The sequence below is a fragment of the Arvicola amphibius genome, chromosome 6 (genome assembly GCF_903992535.2).
Source record: "Arvicola amphibius chromosome 6, mArvAmp1.2, whole genome shotgun sequence".
Lineage (NCBI taxonomy): Eukaryota > Metazoa > Chordata > Mammalia > Rodentia > Cricetidae > Arvicola > Arvicola amphibius.
The window spans coordinates 32,210,319-32,230,173 of NC_052052.2; the positions used below are offsets into that span (position 1 = coordinate 32,210,319).

General features: G+C 48.5%; 1 protein-coding gene across 4 annotated transcripts in view; it reads left to right on the plus strand.

Annotated features, from left to right (window-relative positions):
• The first annotated feature begins 41 nt into the window (after window positions 1-41).
• Window positions 42-19,855, plus strand: part of Szt2 (SZT2 subunit of KICSTOR complex) — a 46,776-nt gene continuing 26,962 nt past the window's right edge. Inside the window, exons 1-21 of one of the 4 annotated variants that reach the window (XM_038335572.2) lie at window positions 42-131; window positions 3,563-3,688; window positions 4,298-4,471; window positions 4,741-4,911; window positions 9,485-9,616; window positions 10,437-10,578; window positions 10,888-10,994; window positions 14,620-14,830; window positions 15,015-15,185; window positions 15,575-15,809; window positions 15,985-16,114; window positions 16,852-16,994; window positions 17,171-17,323; window positions 17,459-17,573; window positions 17,812-18,029; window positions 18,116-18,331; window positions 18,637-18,715; window positions 18,876-18,970; window positions 19,208-19,376; window positions 19,510-19,624; window positions 19,718-19,831. In XM_038335572.2, the coding sequence (XP_038191500.1) occupies window positions 105-131; window positions 3,563-3,688; window positions 4,298-4,471; window positions 4,741-4,911; window positions 9,485-9,616; window positions 10,437-10,578; window positions 10,888-10,994; window positions 14,620-14,830; window positions 15,015-15,185; window positions 15,575-15,809; window positions 15,985-16,114; window positions 16,852-16,994; window positions 17,171-17,323; window positions 17,459-17,573; window positions 17,812-18,029; window positions 18,116-18,331; window positions 18,637-18,715; window positions 18,876-18,970; window positions 19,208-19,376; window positions 19,510-19,624; window positions 19,718-19,831 (3,043 nt within the window). In that variant the 5' untranslated portion in view covers window positions 42-104. Of the gene's footprint in view, window positions 132-319; window positions 469-3,562; window positions 3,689-4,297; window positions 4,472-4,740; window positions 4,912-9,484; window positions 9,617-10,436; window positions 10,579-10,887; window positions 10,995-14,619; window positions 14,831-15,014; window positions 15,186-15,574; window positions 15,810-15,984; window positions 16,115-16,851; window positions 16,995-17,170; window positions 17,324-17,458; window positions 17,574-17,811; window positions 18,030-18,115; window positions 18,332-18,636; window positions 18,716-18,875; window positions 18,971-19,207; window positions 19,377-19,509; window positions 19,625-19,717; window positions 19,832-19,855 lie in introns of those variants that run through there. The other 3 variants (XM_038335573.2, XM_038335574.2, XM_038335576.2) reach the window with 3 other exon arrangements.

Sequence of the window (19,855 nt, forward strand, 5' to 3'; positions counted from 1 at the left end):
CCCGCCCAACGACTTCCGGTTCCTGCCCGGTTCCGAGCTAGCTGGGTCAGAGGTCAGGAGTGGAGCAGCCTCCCTGGCCCGGGCCGGCGCGGGAGGGCAGTGTGATGGCCTCGGAGCGCCCGGAGCCGGAGGTGAGGGGCGGGCGGGCGCGGGGCCGAGGCCCGAGGGCAGGCGTGTAGCAGCCTCCACCCTCCGGAGCCTCGAGGAGGCCGTAGCTGTTTTGTTTACTCAAATGTCATCGTGGGCCGCGTCTCCCACCCACAGACCTAGAGAGAGTGGTGCTGACAAAACTCGTGGTTGGGTTAATAGTTGAGGTTTCTTTTCATTGGGTCACACCGAAGCTGACCGACTTTGCGGATTTTTGCATCTCATCAGCTGGAATGTAATCAACAGCATGAGTTGATTCCTCTTTAGCGTCCATGCTTTTGGAAAAGCCCTGCAACCATCGTAGCAGCCTTAACTCCCCAGGTCCTGTTTCCTTCGTTATAAAAATCTTTGTTCTGTGATGTGTCTTGGGGAGCATAAGTTAAGTCACATGAGGCACCCCTTAGATGCGAGGAACTCGTGTAAGGAATCTGGCATTTTTTATTCTCTTATACCAGAGCAGAAAACCGAAAATCAGCAGGCAAGGTGCCTTATCATGCTAAGATTCTTTAGGATTACTCATCCTCGCCGGATTAGAGGATCTGAGAAGGAAACAAAATACTGACTCGAATGTCCAGAACCACAGCAGAATATTTAGGAGGGAGGAGTGACGGATGTGTATAATGATGCAAAGAGTAATGGCTGCTTGTATAATCCTCACTCCGCGTCAGCCACCATTCTGAGCACTTTACTGTTACCGGCTCTTTCCTCCCTATAAGGGAAACACCATTATCACCCCCCTTTCAGGAAACTGAGGTACAGCTATTAAAAAAGAACACAGTTGCACAGCTAGTATTAGGGCTAGAACTTCCAAATAGATGATCTAACTCTAGACCTACCAGTTGTCCTCTGACCTCCATGTGTGCACTATGATACGTGTGCTTTTCTTTGTGTACACAGAATACGTATGTCTGTATACATATGTAGGAGTACGCACATGTTTATGGCTGCATGAATGTGATGAAGAAGCTACGTGTGTGAAAAAAAATGAGCAGTCTAGAAACAGAATGCCAAGAAGACAAAGCGATGTTTGGAGTTGTTAGGTTCCCAAGAGAGAAAGAGGAGTGCTGCTCTGGATCCAAAGTTGTGCAGCGTGTTAGGTGGATGCAGTGTGTAAGACTGATACCCTCCTAAGCTTTGAGGAATAAGTGAATGTTGGATCGCAGTGGGTGCGTCAGAGGAGCAAATGAGGATGTTTCAGGTTTAATGGCACATTTGACCTCCTTCTGTAAGCAGTAAGGTGGAACTTATGCAGTTTAAGTTCTCTAAGTATCTAGTACAGGTACAATCCTTATGATATAGTCTTGTTATCCCTGTTCACAGAGACTGACAGAGCCAGCATTTGGTCCAAGGTGCTCTTAACACTTTGCTGCCTGCTTTTACTGTAGTGGTGGGTAAGGGGAGACTGGAGAGAGAGAAGTTCATGTGGAGATCATGCTAGAAGTTCAGGTTTATAATGGTGAGAGGCTTCAGGATAGGAGGGAAGGATCTACATTATGTTGTAGGAAGATAGTGCATGTTTTAGAAAGGGGTTAGAGGATGATTTGGCCCTTTATCTCAAAGATACTAGAACAAAACCCAGGAAAAAGGAAGCACAGAGCCTGCAGCACTTTATTTGGGTTGGCGTAAATGGTATGTAGGGTTCAATGAATATTCTGAACAATGATAGCCTCCCTCTGCCATTGTACTTACCTCCCACCCCCTTTTGCAGTATCCCTACAAAGATATCCTTATCTTATCTAGCTATTAAAGAGATTGAAGCCTGGAAAAAATTTCAGTAACCTGCAAGGTCACATACATAACATTATAGAACACATTAGAATCTGGGGCTCTGACGCCAAACGCCTGCTTTGTCTTGTTTATCAGCCTATTTCAAAAGTTATGCGCATCAAACTCCGGGAGGTTAGCATTGAGGTCTTGAAGCTCCGTATGACTGTGAGTGCTATGAAACATAACTAATTAAAGCACTTCTCAAACAGTGTTATGGAAAAATGCCCAGGGGAACAAGTTAAAATGTAGATTCTTGATCTCCTTCAGCTCTTAATTCAGTTGCTCTCTGGTGGTACCCAGGAATCAAGTGTGCATTTTAATAACTAGCTCAAGTGATTCTGACGCAGCTGGTGTTTGAAGCCCACTCTGAAAAACATTCCAGCTGCTTAAATTAAGCTAGCCTTCTGGTGCTGATAAAGTACATATTGAATGTATGACACCTTAGGAGGTTTTGGAGATGTTTGAATCAAAGAATCACAGATAAAGGGGAGTTTTCCCAGAAAGCTAGGCAGGCATTCCTGGTTTCAAGATGAATTCTGTAAGAACTGACAGGTGAACCAGACTTCAGTTAAGCATTGGAGACATCAGTCATTCAGAACAGCATTGAGAGCAAGAGAAAGGTTAAGAACTGTAAAGCTGAGTGCTCCAATGTGCCTTCAGTAGTGCAGGGACTGGTCGCTGCCCTCCATCTGGAGCATCTCACGTAGTGAACTCAGCTGGACCTTCACCATCCCATCCTCCTAGGATCCTACACAGGATTAGGCTGCTTTGTTTCTTGCTGTCATAAAACCACATTGTTTATCCATTAACAGGCTTATTCAGTTTTTAATGATATAATAACTAAGGTGATTATTCAGTTTTTGTGAATGATAGGTAAGTCATTCTGCTGGGAGTACAGGTTTGGGGTGGTTGTGAAAAAACCAGGGGTGGAGGGGTTAGAAAGGCTGCTGGCCAAGAAGTCAAGTTTCTTAAAATTTACCATTTTGGCAAAATGATCGGTTTCTTCCTGTGAGAGTACAGCTGCCATAGTGTATGTGTGGACAGAGGATGAGATGTCCAGAGTCATTTTTGGCAGGGGTCTGTATAGGAGAAAAATAAGGATGCTGTTGGACTGGCCACCTCTGAAGGCTCAGGGGAAAGAAACTAAAGCATCGGCAGTTGATAGGCATGTGAGTGGAGAATGTGACCCACAGGACCTTGACATGAGTGAGCTACAACCTAGGAGGCTTCATTTGCTCAGGAATCTTGAACTATTCAATGAAGGCTTCTTCAGTGTCTGCTGTGGATAAGACTGAGGCGGTTACTGGCAAGTGTTCATGTAGCAGATCGGATACTTACTGGGTCTCATGTAAATCAGTTTGCCAAGCCCAGGGGCATACAAGTAGGACAAAGCACCTCTCCTACCTTTAGGAGCTTATGGTTTATAAGAGAAACTCATGTAAACGTTTGTGAAAACACACCGTAGAAGGTAAGTTCCTTTCATCGATGTGGGTCTGTGTCGGGAGCACTTTTCATGATGACAGGGATGACCATCAGCTCTGCTGCCTCTCCTCTTGCTGTGTAGGCTCCTTGGACAAGTGCTTGCACGGGATGTGTATATACTGGGCACTCAATGTTCTCTTTTCTTTTCCTTTACCTCTCTCATTAGGTAGAAGAAGCTGGGCAGGTGTTTCTGTTAATGAAAAAAGATTATCGAATCTCCCGAAATGTTCGCCTGGCTTGGTTCCTTAATCATCTGCATCAAACTGTTCAGGCCACACCCCAAGAGTTCCTGGTATGTCCTAGTGACTGACAGGTGGGAGGTGAGGGCATGGCCCAGAAGGATCTCTCTCTCTCTCTCTCTCTCTCTCTCTCTCTCTCTCTCTCTCTCTCTCTCTCTCTCTCCCTTAGAGCTCTAAGGCTGGGAGGGGCAGTGGCTTTTCCTGTGAAGTGCTTCCTTACGGGAAATTTGTTCATACATTTTCTAGCTAGTGCAGCAAAGGATGTGAAAAAGTGGAGCCAGTGGAGGGTCATTTTGGACATAGGAGGCAGGATTCCCTTGGACAGCACAACAGCACTTTTGGTTGGTGTTTTGCAGATGAGGACAGTGATGCTAAAGAGGTTGTGAACTTTGTCTGCAGCCTCATAGCTGTAGCTGGACCGAATTGGGGTCCAAAGAAGAGAGGGAACTCTTCTCAGCCTTCTTCTTTTAACTTTTTGTAATTTGTCTGTGTGTGACTGTATGTCACATGTGCGTAGGTGCCTGTAGAAACCAGAAGAGGGCATGAGATACTGGAGCTGGAGTTACAGGTGGTTGTGGGCCCCCTGACACGGGGTGCTTTCCTGACCAGTGTGCAGTCATCCCTCCTGCCCACGACCCTTTCTTCCTCTTCCATCTTGTCAGCTTCAGTCTGAGCAGGAATTGGAAGTCCTCAGTGTTTTGCCCCCTGGATGGCAGCCAGATGAACCAGTGGTCCCAAGGCCCTTCCTTCTTGTCCCTTCCACCCGGGTCACCTTCCTGGCTTGGCAGTATCGTTTTGTTATTGAACTGGACCTCAGCCCATCTACTGGCATCGTGGTAAGTGGTTTGAGGGAAATAGTAACAAGACGGGATGGGGATGAGAAGGAGAGAGAGAGCTGGGAAAAGTGAAAACAACCTCAACTTTATGAGAAAAGACTAGCTTATGAACGGATGATGGGTATTCAGAATGGAGCCTGTTCTGTGTCCACGGGCACAGTTGGCCATAAGAAAAGGGTCCTGCTAGCCCTGGAAACCTGCTTATTTCTGCACTCTGCTTAGAACCGCTTTGGACTCCCTTGTAAGATCTCTCTCTTCATTGCCCTCAGGATGACTCCACGGGGGAGATCTTGTTTGATGAAGTTTTCCATGCTCTGTCCCGTTGTCTGGGCGGGCTGCTTCGGCCCTTCCGAGTGCCTGGATCCTGTATCGACTTCCAGCCTGAGATCTATGTAACAATCCAGGCCTATTCCTCCATTATTGGCCTGCAGTCTCACCAGGTATCTTTTCTCCCAGCTCGTACTTACAGACTGAATTTCTGATAGCCTGTTGAGACAAATCCCTTATCCTGTCTCCGCTGTTTGTACCCAGGCACCAGGTCCTCAGTTTTTCTGTCTCCTCCTCTCTCTTCCTCTCATTACATTTAGTGTGTCTGTGTGACTACACCTTGTTGGTGGAAGTCAGAAGACAGTGTGTGGGAATCAGCTCTCTCCTTCTACCATATGGGTTCCAGGGATGGAATTCAGGTCTTCAGACTTGGTAGCAAGCATCTACCTGCCATCTCGCTGTCTGTCTCCTCCCACTCCACTCCCCCTTGGCAGAGTCCCAGGCACTCAGGCTGACCTTGAGTTTTCTGTGTAGCCAAAGATGACCTTGAACTTCTGATCCTACTACTTCTCAAAGGCTGAGATTACAGGTGTGAAACACCCAGGGCTTCACACGTGCTCGAAGGTACTCTACCATCGAGCCACAGCCCTGGCCTCTGCTGGCTTCTTGAGCCTACATCGTATTTACTCCTGCAAGTCTCTCCCCTTGATTTGTTGCTCAGGTCTTAGAAGAGTTTCCTCTGGTGAGTTGGCATTGGTTAGACACATGCTTCTCTACCCATCCTGTAAATGTCTTTGCTGCCTGGCCCTTGACTGTATTATTTGCTCTCCCCGCCCCACACCTGGTAAAGACCCCAGTTCCCCCCTCCCCTCAGCAACTCCTTTAGTTCTGTGAAGTGGCTGCTGTTCTGACTCCTGTCAGCAGCCCAGGATACAGTCTTTTAGGATCCTTTTCTGACTTTTTTTTTTTTTTTTTTTTTTTTTTTTGATTTTTTGAGACAGGGTTTCTCTGTAGCTTTAGAGCCTGTCCTGGATCTAGCTCTTGTAGACCAGGCTGTCCTCGTACTCAGAGAGATCCGCCTGCCTCTGCCTCCCGAGTGCTGGGATTAAAGGCGTGCGCCACCACTACCCAGCTACCTTTTGTGACTTCTGAGCTATTACAGCCCCCAGGAACGTAATTTAAGAGCAGAGAAGGGTTATTTTCTGAGGGCCCAGTGCACTGTCAGGTGTAATGCTGACTGCATAAGTAATGTAAAGGTTTCTCTGCCAGCAGTGCAGCCTATCACAAAGCACTCCTTTTGGAAAATGTCCAAGCCTATTACTGAAATACTCTTTTTGACTTAGATAAACACTGGCCCAGTTTTCCCTCATCTACTCTTAGCCACCCTCAGCGCACTGAGACTGCCCCTTATGGCTATAGTGTCACGCTCAGCAGTCAGATTTTCTTTGAGAGTTAAAGGTCTGAAGCATTAGCAGGACAGTTGGTACTTGCCAGGTCTCAAGGCAGGACTGCTAGCCCTTTGCCCGAGTTTTAGGTGTCTCCTAACACAGGCATTAACTGGTGGTTGTATGTTGTGTCTCCAAACAGAGGCCTGGCTTTGCAGACACCCATAGCCAAGTCAAGAATAGCATAGCTGTTAGGTAATCATTCAAATGCTATTCCTCTTGGGAAATGCTGACTAGAGCCTGAGCTACGCCATGTCCAGGCTAAGTCCTGGGGGCACAGATTAACCAGATATTCTCTCTGTCCTGATGGCGTGGTTAAGAGTTTAGGAGGGAGACGGAGATTACAGGAGATAGTTTCAGCTGAGTATGGTAAAAGCACTGATAGGTTTTAACATAGGTACGGTGAGAATGCCAATAGGGAGCATCCACTAAAACCCAGTCTTTTAGACAAAGCTGTGTTTAAACTGAGTCTCTTTTTGAGACAGGATCTTGTTAAATAGACCTGACTGGCCTGGCACTCTTATTTTCTGTCTCAGCTTTTCAGATACTAAGATTACAGACATGTGCCATCATCCCTGGCTCATGTATGGATGTATGGATATATGGATGGTACTAAGGATTGAACCTAGGGCCCCATGCATGCCTAACTAATGCCCTGCCCTGGAGTTGTCTCCAGCTTTCTTTTTATACTTTGTATTTGGAGATAGCGTCTGACCAGATTATCCATGGTTTGAAGTCACCGTATACCTTTGACGTTATGTTTGATCCTTCTGCCTCAGTCTTCCAATGGCTGGGACTGTAAGCCTGCACCACGAGTCATGGAGCATGAACTGAGGCGTGAGGGAAAAATAAAGGTTAATGAATGATTCAAGACGGGGAAATGGGCTTTTCAGTCAGAGAGACCCGTAGTTAAGATAGTTAGCCATAGGGAGAAGGGAACCACAAAAGTTTTGATTTCTACAAAGGGAAAAGTCACTTGTGTGTGGCCAGTATAGAAGGTAGATTGGGGGAGAGCCTTAAAGAGGGGAGAACAGGCTGTGAAGACAATTGAAATATGGGAGAGAGGGTGAGGCCTGAACAAAGACAGCAATGTAGGCAAAGAGAGGTTGTTTCTCTCTGTAGTTGCTACAAATAGTATCCTGCTATTCCAAAAGAAACAAACAAACAAACCAAACATTAAGGGTCAGTGAGGGGTCTTCGGTTAAATGATGCTTGCCACCATGCCTGAAAACCTTACTTTGATCCCAAGACCAACAGGCTAGGAGAGAACCAGCTTCTGCAGCCCTCCAGCCCCCCCAAAAGGTTAAATACATTTTTTTTAAAAAAAAAAAAAAAAAAAAAAGAAGAAGCTTTTAAAAAGAAGTTAAAGGCCAGGATGTGGTGGCACATGCCATTAATCCCAACACTCAGGAGGCAGAGGTAGGCAGAGCTCTGTGAGTTCAAGGCCAGCCTGGTCTACAAGAGCTAGTAGTTCCAGGACAGCTAGGGCTGTTACACAGAGAAACCCTGTCTAAAAAAAAAAAAAAAAAAAAAAGAAGAAGAAGAAGAAGTTAAATCATGTTACTAATATGTCCCCTGAAGGAGATTTTAAAGCTGCCTTAAGAGAAATACCAAACCCTGTCCATAATGTAATACTCAAAAGGTGCTGTTGTTAATGTTTTATGGACTTCGTAGTCTAAGTGTGTTAATCCTCCCTCACCGCATCTCTTCATCCAAAAGAGGAGGATAAACCATGGTGTACCTTCCAAAATAGATGGCTCATGTCCTATGGTTTTATAAATAGAACATTATTCCATGCAAAAAATAGGATTTTTAGTGACTTTATTTTTTGTGGGGGTATCTTTTGAGCAAGATCTCAGTCCAAAGTGGTCCAGTGCTCAACATGTAGCCCAGGCTGTCTTCAAACTCGTGATCAACTTGCCTTGTCTTCCTGTTGGGATTATAGGTGTATTCTGCTTCTTCCAGCTGTGAAAACTTATTATTCTATCCAGATGTATTTCAGTCTCCTACTGTCCTAATTGGTAGGAGCACATTCTCCTATTTTTGTGGTTCCGGTTCCTGGCATTTCTTTCTGCCCACCATCCTACAGACCTGGATGGGTCCCGAGTCCCTTACCCAGTCAACAACAGGGGACAAAGAAGCAGGAGTCATTATTTGGCAGGAGGGCCGAGAAGGATGATCCTGAGGGCCACCATAGGGACCATCTGCAGGTCCATCTCAGGAGACACTTACTCATGGTTGAACTAGAAGAGCCCGCAGAGAATGAGTGAGACATAAAAGGTTCAAGCTTTGGGAATGGTGCGGCTTGGACAGTATAAGGATGCACTGGCAGTGGGACCAGGATCTAACTTTAGTGCATGACCTGACTTTGTAGAGCCCATTCTTTATGTAGTGATACCTAGCTCAGCCTAAGCACCGGGCGGCATGGGGGGAACCTTGGTCCTGCCTCAACAAGGGGACGGGACAGTCTTTGTTGAGTTCCCAGGGAAGGCCTTAACCTCCCTGAGGAGCAGATGGGAGGTGCAGTGGGGTGAAGGGAGAGAGAGGGAACTGGGATTGGTATATAAATAATAAATACATAAATTTAAAAGTGGGGGGATTGGCTTTGGGAAAAAGAGGAGGAAGAGGAACCCTCTCTTCAGAGCCTTGAGGAAGAAAGAGCAAGCTTGGGCAGGTGTTCACCTCTAGCAGTCTTCAAAGGTGATGTCAGTGGCTTGGGGAGTAGTGCATCCTCTGGGTCAGCGATGAGTTCCTAGTGGCTGACTTAACTTTCTCCTTGAAGAAGAGTGGGAATTATCTACTCCAGGTAAAAGGAAGGAAAGGATTTTTATTGAGGGGGAATATGGATTTTGAACTTTAATCAGAGAAAGAGTCTTGAATGTGAAATGTATTTAAGAAGAGAGGAATGAAAGGACATAAATTAGAATAAGAAAGACTTTGCCAGGCAGGGAAGTAGAAGTTTACAGACAACATCGTAGCCTAACTTGGAAGGTACTAGAAGATCCTAGGATTGCCTTGAAGGTGTAGGGGATGAGAAGCCCAGAATATAGGCCTGGAGACTTAGCGACATTGTGACCCTAGATTAAGGTGGATAGTGACCCGAGCTCCTGAGCAAGATTGCAGTGTTTCTGGGTTGAGGGTGCTGGAGTAGACTGAGGAAGTGGAACTCGATGTGAAGTTAGGCTCCGGGTGCCTGTGGGTGAGAAGTCAGAACTCCCCAAAGGGAGATGTGCAGAAGAATAGATGTGTGATGTCCAGCGCTCTGCCCACCCCATCTCAGCTTGTCCCTTGTGCTTCTCAGGTTCTGGTGCAGGGTTGCCTTTTAGACCCTTCGCAACGGGAGGCATTCCTGCAGCAGGTGTATGAGCAGCTCTGCCTCTTTGAGGATAAGGTGGCCACTATGCTGCAACAGCAGTATGAGCCCCAGAGCCAGGTAAGTGGGAAAGAAAGCGGGCAGAAGCCCTTCAGAGAATCCCTAAGAACAGAGGGTAAAGAGGAACCATGGCCCACTAGAGAAGGGAGAGCACAGACAAGGGCTAAGCAAAGGGCAGAGTGAGCCACTGCTGGAGCGCTAGTGAACAGGCAGGACAGGCTCCCTGCTAGACACAGGCAGCTCACGGACTCTTGCTGGGAGAAAAGATGTTTGTTTGTTTTACCTTTTTTTTCTTTTTTCTTCTTCTCCTGTCCTGGATCTGGAAGTGACCATGGGCAGCTTTGATCTCTATTTAGCATTTTGCACAATCAGGATAAATCTGTTTGACTTGCTAGTGTGTTCTGCCTCGTTACTTTGGAGACCTTAGAAGTGGCTGTGCAAATAGTGTTTGACGACTGCTGTGTATTTGCCTGGCTGTGAATACTTGGGACCATTGATGGGGAAATATGGAAAGGAGCCTTTCTTGGTGGAAGGTGGAGAGACTGCCTCAGTAGAGTCTGACTCTTGATCTGGCACTTTGCTCTCTTCCTGTCTGTGGTTCAACATCTTCACATATGCTGGGCATGGGCACACAGCAGAGCAGAGAATAGAACTTGGGGTACTTAGGATTGCACCTGTCTGACCTGGGTAGTATTGGGTTCTGAGTCCCAGTTTGAGGGCTGGGTGTAAACTCAATGGTAGACCTGTGCCTGACACATGTGAAGTCCTAGGTTCAGTCTCGTGTACCAAACAAGAGAGATGGAGGGAACTCTGATTCTGCTGTAGGTGGGGCAGCAGTGCTATCGATCCCATTCCTCCTTTTCCTATAATTTTGGGCCAGGCAGAAGACCAGTCCCCAGAATCAGGGGAGTCCTTGGGCCGGAAGGTAGGCGTCTCCATGGTGACAGCTGATCTTGGGCTGGTCAGTATGATTCGTCAGGGCATCTTGGCGCTGCAGCTACTGCCCTCAAACTCCAGTGCAGGTCAGTAAAAGACCTATTGGTGTAAGTGGGAGATGGGTTCAGAAAGGGTAAAGGTTGTTGGCAACGACTGAGGTTTCCCAGAACTAATGAACCCCAGGCTTTGTTTCCTTGTTTGCCAACTCCGAGCATACTCCCAGGACTCTCAGCACTAACAGAGACCTGATGGGAAGGACACCATCTAGGAAACCTGTGGTGTAGGAGCACCTGCGGGAGGGCAGGAGGAAAGGGGAAGAAGAAAGGTGCTGGGAGTGGGTAAACTGCTGGTGGGCAGATACTGAGGTCTCCAGGGCTGTCTACTACCTGTCTCAGGTATCATCGTGATCACAGATGGGGTCACCAGTGTCCCTGATGTTGCCGTGTGTGAGACACTACTGAACCAGCTCCGCAGCGGCACTGTGGCTTGTTCCTTCGTGCAGGTGAGGGTTTTCTAGGAAGGAGGAGTGGGAAGTGGGATATCTCACAAAGTCAGGAATGGCCGGTTGCTGTTTTACAGGCGAGGTTTCCCAAGTGAAGATGATGACATGGTTTCCTGGGGAGAAGGTACCAGGTCTAGAGCAGGGTAGGTGACAGTGGGGGAAGAGGACTCTCATTATTGGTGGCTTTCCTCAGGATTTGTCCCCTTTTCTTAATGTTGTGGGGGGAATAAATAGAAACTTTGAAATCCAAGTCTGTTCTAATCCCATCTGCTTTAGTTACACGGGTCAGAAAACCCAGCTCAGACTAGCTTAACCAAAGTAGGAAGGGGAGGCTTATTCAGGACACTACCACTCATTTGGATGGATGATCTCGCAGGGCAGGGAGCAAGAGCGATGGGAAGCAAGGCGCCTGAGGATAGATGTAACCAGGGCATGAATAACATATTCTGCTTTGTAAAGAAGGTTTGAGTATAATCCACTGAGTGATGAAGGTATGTGGAGGGAAAGTTGGGCTTGTGTTTTACAAGGACAGTTTACTAATGATAAAGACAAGATGGCAGACTCAAACCTGTGCGTGTGTCAGATGTCCGTGTAGTTCACCGCATAGCAGTGAGGTGCATTGCCTTTAGAATTAAGCCTGCCAGGTTGAACCGTGGCATTGTTTATTAGCTCTGTGACATTGGGTACATGGCTTTCTCTCTAGGTGGGATTCATCTGTCAAAGGAGATTGTAAGAGTGCCTACCTGATGGGCGAGATGATGCACTTAAAGTGCATAGGGTGCGCATATGTGGGTAATAAAGGGCGGCTCTTCGTGGCAGCTGGATACACAGATCCTGATGCTGAGGAAACAGCAGGGCTTGAGAGGTCTCAGGAGAGCTCCAGGGAACACCAGCAAGGAACGAGAGGCAGTGTGATGTCAGAAGTCGGAGGTTTGGAAGGAAGGGGTGGTTCACTTAGTGAGAAACAGCAGAAAGATCAAGTAGAGCAAGGAATGAAAAGTGCCCCTCGGACTTGTTGATCAGGAAGTCACACGGAAAGTTTTCGAGCCATTTCAGTGAAGAGGTGATACAGGAAGTGTGGATTGCAGTGGACAGAAGAGGAACAGGTGAAGATAAATGTTGACGTGAGAAATTTGCCTGAAGTGAGGAACAGGAGAGACTAGTAGCCAAAAAGAAATAAAGGGCATTTTGTTTTGTTTTGTTTTCTGTTTGGTTTACTTTGCTTTTTAAGGTGGACACTCAGCATGGTTCTAACTGACATATTCATTGCATAGTAATAGGTTTTGTAGACATTGTCATACAAGTAGGTATTTCATCTGCTGTGGCCGTACTTACTCCTGTACCCTTACTTTCTCCCACCTCTTGCTCATCCTTTGTTCCCTCAGTGTCATCTCTCCTTGATGCTGTCATAGGCAAATCATTTTATCTGCATAAAATCTAGGATCTACTCTGTGAGTTCGAGGCCAGCCTGGTCTACAAGAGCTAGTTCCAGGACAGGCTCCAAAAAAGCTGCAGAGAAACCCTGTCTTGAAAAACCAAAAAAAGAAAAAAGGAAAAAAAAAAAAAAAAAAAAAAAAAAAAAATCTAGGATCTACAAATGACAGAAATGAAATATATGCTTTCTGAGTCACTTAATGTGATTGCCTTCTAGTGATCCGTGTTCCTCCCACAAGCAGCATGATGTAGTTCTTTATCACTAAGTAAAGCTCCATTGTGGGGACTGGAGAGATGGCTGAGTGGTTAAGAGGACCCAGGTTCAATTCCCAGCACCCACATGGCAGCTCACAATTGTCTATAACTCCAGTTCCAGGGGATCTGATACCCTCACATAGGCATACATACAGGCAAAACACCAATGCACATTAAAATGCACATTAAATAAATTAAAAAATTCCATTGTGTATATAGATCACATTTTTTTATTCCTCTTTCATTGGACACCTAGGCTGATCATTTAACTTGGCTATTGTGACTATGGCTGCAGTAACCATAGATACGCAGGTATCTCTGCGGTGTGCTGACCTATTTAGAGTTCTTGGGGCACATCCTGGAGTTGTCAGGCTGGGCCATATGGGAGTTATACTTTTAGTTTTTTGAAGACCCTTCATGCTGATTTCCATAGTGGCTGAAACAATTTACATTCCTGCCAGCAGTATGTAAGGGTCCCCTTCTCTCGGCATCCGTACTGGCATTTGAGGTTTTCTTAACAGTAGCCATTTGGACTGGGAGAGAGAATCTCTGTGTATTTTAATTTCCTTTTTTGTTTGCTTGTTCATAGTTCTAAGGGATCATGCTTTCTGAGAGTGGTTTAAAAATTAGGGGGGAAAACAGAAAAAGGATCTGGTAGTGTAAAATCTCTAAACTGACAGGAAAACATCTCTAGAAACAGATGGAACAATTCTTTATGAACAAGTCTCTCTCTCTCTCTCTCTCTCTCTCTCTCTCTCTCTCTCTCTCTCTGAGACTGACTTAGAAGTTAAAATGCAGATCAATTCTGTCAAGGGTGTCTGCTTCCTCTCAGAAGTAGACAATAGATCCTTGAGGAGGGAAGATGGGAATGATTGGAGGACAGTCCTGACCATGTAGTTGGGTGGGGTATTGTGTTTGACATAGAGCAGCCTACACAGCTTCTTCACTAAGGTATCAGTGGAGACACTGGTTGGGGTTTGGGGGTAAGAAGAAAATAAGGGGGCAGATACTTGGCAGTGATGATTTCAGAGTGGCTTGATCGTAGGGTCAAGGCTGGGTTGGGTAATGTGGCTCAGGATGGTCCGGATAGACTCAGAGATAACAGAGGCCAAAGACCTGGCAGACAATCTCAATGAGGTCAAAGCACAGCAGGAAGAGGGTGGAAAGAAGCTAAAGGGGTATTGTACCGTGGGATGTGGCAATTTGGAATTGCAAAGATGAATTCTTTCCAAGTGAAGCCAAGGGCCAGTGTGGAGACAGCTGCAGGTGTGTGGAATAGAGATGAAGGTTAGGAACTGAATGGCCAGGAAATTAAATGAGTCATGTAGAGCAGGTCTGCAGACATTTTCTGCAGAGGTCAGGCAGTGAGTATTTAAGCTTTGTGGGCCTTCTGTTTCGTAGCTGCTTGGCTTTGCTGTAGCGGCGTGAAAGCAGCCACAGACAAAGTGCAAGATGAGTAGGTGTGGCTGCTCACAAGCCCTCATTGACAAAAAGTAGGTGGGTTTGGCCTATGGATTAGAAGTGGTTTGATCTCCAGCCATGGTGCTGGTATTACCAAATCTTATTTTCAGTGCAGGCTCTCAGGCCCCACACCAGACATGTGCTTTAACAACATCCCAAAGGGTTTTGTATGCAACCTTAAAGTTTAAGAAGCACTTTGCAAGAAGTGTATTGACAGGAAGCCAGTGGAGCGGTTGCCAAAATCTATAGAGAAGGAGAGGAGCATTTGGCCTGGAAGAAGGAGGGCATAGGATGGTATAGCCAGCTGGCATGGGCTTTCGATAGGAGGACGGGTGCAGGGTGCTGGTCTGTCCTGGGAGCACTGTGGCCCACTGCCCCTCAGCGTCTGGGAAACAGAAGCAGGAGTTTCCCTCTCCTGCTTTCCCTTTCCCGGTCCTCTGGTGGAACAGGGTCTCCACTTGCTTACTCTCTCCAGGTGGGAGGAGTTTACTCTTACGATTGTAGCTTTGGCCATGTGCCCAATGTGGAATTGATGAAGTTCATTGCAATGGCGACATTTGGCTCCTACCTGTCCACTTGTCCTGAACCTGAGCCAGGCAACCTGGGTCTGACTGTCTACCACCGGGCATTTCTGCTCTACTCCTTTTTGCGCAGTGGGGAAGCCCTGAACCCTGAGTACTACTGTGGTAAGTGGGTGGGGGAGGGTGGCTATAGAATGGTGTGGCCTTGGCTCTGGGAGGACTGCTAGTCCAGCTGGGGTTGGCTTCTCTGGTACTTTCTCTCATAGGGATTTCAGTGTAGCCCCTCCCTGCCCATCCATCAGCTGACAGATCACCATTTTTCCCTTCTCCATCCTCATGGGTCCTCCAGGTTCTCAGCACCGCTTGTTTAATGAGCACCTGGTCTCCGCAAGCAGCAACCCTGCCCTGGCCTTGCGCAGAAAGAAGCACACTGAGAAAGAGGTGCCAGCTGACTTGGTCAGCACTGTGTCTGTACGCCTACGAGAGGGCTACAGTGTCCGAGAGGTCACGCTAGCCAAAGGTAAGGGTCACTAGACCCTTCTACAGGTTCACAGGTTTCTGGTAACTTATATGTGTGTGGACCTGCCAGATAAAGGAGATACCCACTACCACTCATCTAAGTGAACCCATGAGAGACTCTGCTTGTCATTTAAGACAAGTGGGCTTTGAGGTGCTTTCAGGGCTGAGTTCTCTTTGCACGTAGTTCCCAGTTCCATCTCCTGCCCAAGGTAAAGAGCCGAGGGGGTGTGGTGTCTACATTGGATGGCAGGCTATGGTCTGGAAATGTATGGAACTGTGTTTGGAACTCTGGCCAGGCTTGAGTTCCATTAGGTATGTGAGGCTTTGAGTAGGACTCAGGCCTGAAGTCCTGCTTCTTCTAACCCCCGCTTGCCCTCCTGCCCCCTGCAGGAGGCTCCCAGCTGGAGGTGAAGCTTGTGCTGCTGTGGAAACACAATATGCGCATTGAGTATGTGGCTGTGGCACCCTGGCCCCTAGAGCCTGAGGGCCCTCGAGTTACACGGGTAGAAGTGACAATGGAAGGCGGCTATGACATTTTACATGATGTGTCCTGTGCACTGAGACAACCTATTCGCTCACTGTATCGTACTCATGTTATCCGCCGGTTCTGGAACACACTGCAGAGGTAAATAAGACCACCTCTTCATGAAGAGTACCCCACTTGTAGAAGGACACATCTGGCAGCTGGGGGGAGAGACTCAGTGTACCAGGTTCATGTCCAGAGTTCTTTGAAGCCCCGAGGTTCCCTTCATCTGCCCCCAGCAGTGTGCTGTAGCTCAGGCTTGGTCCTTGTTCTGCAGCATTAACCAGACAGACCAGATGCTGGCCCACCTTCAGTCCTTCTCCTCAGTGCCGGAACACTTCACACTTCCCGACAGCACCAAGAGTGGAGTGCCCCTCTTCTACATTCCTCCTGGCTCCACCACCCCGGTAAGAGGTCCTGAAACTCCGTAGCCCCATTCATGCGGTTTAGACTCGAGGTCAGAACCACCACTGTTCCTTCTCTCTCAAGTCTGAGGCACCCAAACCAGTTTTAGCTTTGAAAGCATCTCTCCTCTTCCTGCATCCTAATGCCCTAGGAAAACTGTACTAGAAAAAGAGGGCCTGAACAGACAGGCATCCTAGCAGATGGCCATTCTGCAGGATGTTTAGGTGATGGTGTCCTAGCAGGCTACCATTGCCCTTGCGCATCTCCATGCAGCCACCTTGGGCCTCCCTTACCTACTCATTACCTGTTTTCAACCACCACCAGCCATGTGAACTGAGTACTTCTTGAAGACCATAACTTCAGTTCTGGACTCTCTTACTCGGCCTGCAGCTGGTAGCCTGGTACAGTGAGCACAGAGACCATGGGAGTGTGCAGTGGCCTCGTCACTAGGCCTTGCCAACTCTGAGCAGTTTCCTCTGAAGTCAGCAATATAAGATAGGCAGGTTCCGTCCTCCTGCTGGATCAGCAGGGCTGTCCAGTCCGTTCCCTGGTCAGTCATCCTGACATAGCCTTCACGCTGAAAACCAGTTTTTGCCTTTGTCCCAGACTGGCCTGAGTGCCTTAACCACAACCCAATTCTGACCCCCCTGAACTGAGTTTAGCATAACTCTTTGCTACTCCGAGGTTGTATTCTGCTTCTCTACAACTGTTTCCCAAGGGCTGATCTTTCTGTTTCCAGGTGCTTTCCCTTCAGCATAGTGGCTCCGACTCATCCCATGCCCAGTTTGCCGCCTACTGGAAGCCAGTGCTTTCCATGGATGCTAATTCCTGTCAGAGATGGCTGCACATGCATCGCCTGGTGCTAATCCTGGAGCATGACACGTGGGTACTCTCAGGCCTGGGTCTTGGCTCTGATAGAGGAACACACTGGGGAAGAGGGCTGACGGGAAGAGTGCCAACTGTGGCCAAGCCTTCCTGCTCATCAGCTTCCATGACCTCAGGGTCTAGAAGAGATTGGGGCTAGCAGATCTGACCTCACTCTCCCACCCTGTCCCTAGACCACTCCCTAAGCACTTGCACACCCCGGGCAGCAATGGCCGCTATAGCACTATCCAGTGCAGAATCTCACACTCCTCACTGACCTCTCTGCTGCGAGACTGGAGCAGCTTTGTGCTGGTTGAGGGCTATTCCTACGTCAAGCTGCTCTCCAGGTGGGCAAAGTGGTATTTCCTTACCCTTCTCCACACCTCTTCCCAGTCTCTCCCTCCAACCTCAGAGCTCATCCATACTCCTGAAGACCATTTACTGTAGCTCAGAACTTCTCACTTAGTCCCATTTCTCCCCAGTGGCCCAGACCAGCCCCCTTCCTCCTTCTACATGGTCCGCATCATTTCCAAGACCCCATGCATGGTTCTTCGTCTGGGGTTTCCAATTGGCACACCAGCCCAGGCCCGGCATAAGGTAAGCTAGCCTCTGAGTGCCCTGATTGACATCTGACTAAGGAGTTCTTTCTGGCTGTTGGTGGATGACCTGTTTCCTCAGTCCTCCTGGCTTAGTCCTAGCTCAGTAAGGAGAGGTGTCCCCAGACCCATTGAGGCTTGAGGACCATGACAGGGCAGGTTCTCTCTCTGACTGTGGCTCCCTTCTCCCAGACCTGAAGGGCTTGGGAATCAGGGAGTCTGATCACATTTCCCCACAGATTGTGTCAGGCCTGCAGGAAGAGATCCTGCGCCTTCGTTTCCCTCACCGGGTGCAAAGTAAGGAGCCAACACCCAAGGTGAAGCGAAAAGGACTAGGGGGCATTGGTGGTGGCAACTCTCCCTCCAAGTCACCCCCCACACTGGGGCCACAGCAGGCCCTGTCTGATCGGCCGTGCCTTGTAGTCCTTCATAAACCACTAGACAAGCTCCTTATCAGGTCAGTATAGAGGACAGGGAAGAAGCCTCGGGGCACGAGAGAAGACTGTGAGCAGAAATCCACTGGAGAGCCGCCCTGTTTCTCAGGTATGAGAAGCTACCCCTGGACTACAGAGCACCCTTCTTGCTGACACTGGAGCCACCAGGACCATTACCCCTGGTGTCAGGCCGCTCAGCCTCATCCAGCCTCGCGTCGCTGTCGCGCTACCTCTACCATCATCGCTGGCTGTGGAGTGTCCCATCAGGCCTGGCCCCAACCCTGCCGCTCAGCGCTATCGCCCAGCTCCTCTCTGTTCTCACCGAGTACGTCTGCAAGCCAGCAGGGCAGCTAGGGCAAGGAGAGAAATAAGTGTAGGCCTAAGCCGGACACTTCCCATCTCCAAGCACCGCTATCGATCCAGAGTTCCTGCTGTTGCCTTCCCGCTCTGTACTCCCCAGCTCGGCTAATTTTGGCCTCTGGTCCTGTACACTCTAAGGAACTGCTAATCTCTGCAGGCCTCCAGCGGACTAGGTCACATGACAGCTCCTGGGAGGTGGGAAGTTGGAGCACTGAACTGAATTCCTCTTTCCTCATCTTTCTGCTCTGTCCTGTCTTTTTGGGGCTTCAGGGTCCGGCTTTCTGAAGGATTCCACTTTGCCTGTAGCGGAGAAGGAATCATCAACATGGTTTTGGAGCTTCCAGTTCAGGTGTGAGCCATCCCTCCTGAAACTAACCCCAAAGACCATCAGAACCTTGGGACACTTGCCTTCAGTTGGGTGGTGACTGCTAGAAACCGCCTCACCAGATTAAGGGACCTAGGCCACTCCGCTGCCTGGGTTTCGCACAGGATCTTCCGTTTATCCACAGAATGAACCACTGGGGCAGGCTGCAGCTGAAGAGAAGCACACATGTGTTGTCCAGTACATCCTCTTCCCCCCACACTCTACCTCCACTAAAGACAGGTAGGTGAGGCTCTGACCTCTGAACCACCTCTGCAGAGTCCCCTCCCCCAGGTCACCTGGATGTCTGGCTACCATACTCTAATATGACCTCTATCCCAAACCAGAGCAGAGAGCTGCTGGTTTTAGATGATCCATGCTGGGTACATGCTTGTCTGCGTAGGCCATGTGGCTGGCCTCATCCCCCTGCCCCCAGCTGCCACTGGACTTCTTCCAGGCTTAAACCTCCTCCTCTTCTAGCTTCTCAACAGATGATGACAATGATGTGGAGGTGGAGGCCCTAGAGGGGGATTCAGAGCTCAATCTGGTCACCGAGGTGTGGGTGGAGCCTCAGTATGGACGAATTGGACCAGGCCCTGAAAGCTGGAAACACCTGCAAGATTTGACCTACTCTGAGATCCCTCAAGCTGTGAGTGACCCCAGGACTGTCCTCTACCTCCTACCGGATTATACTGTGCTTGGAGACTGTAGCTATGCACTTCTTGGGACCAGAGGTGGGAAATTGGATAGAATGACATTATCATCTGGTGTTTCTCTCCTAGCTCCACCCACGGGATGCTGCCTGCATAGGTTCCCTGCTGACCTTTGAATACCTGATACAGCTATGCCAGAGCAAGGAGTGGGGTCCTGTGCCCCCAGAGCCACGGGTCTCAGATGGTCAGTGGAGAGGGTTTGCAGGGTAGTAAGATGGGAGAAGGCAGCCTCAGATAGGTCCCCTGGGTCTCACTGTGCCCTATTCTCTCCCAGTAGGACTGGACCAAGGAAGAGACTCCTGTGTCCATGAGATCCCTTTCCAGTTTGACCTGCTAGGGTTGTTGCCGCAGTGCCAGCAGCTGCAGATGTTTCTCCTACTGCTCTCCAGAGGTGGGTACACTTGGGAGCCAGCAG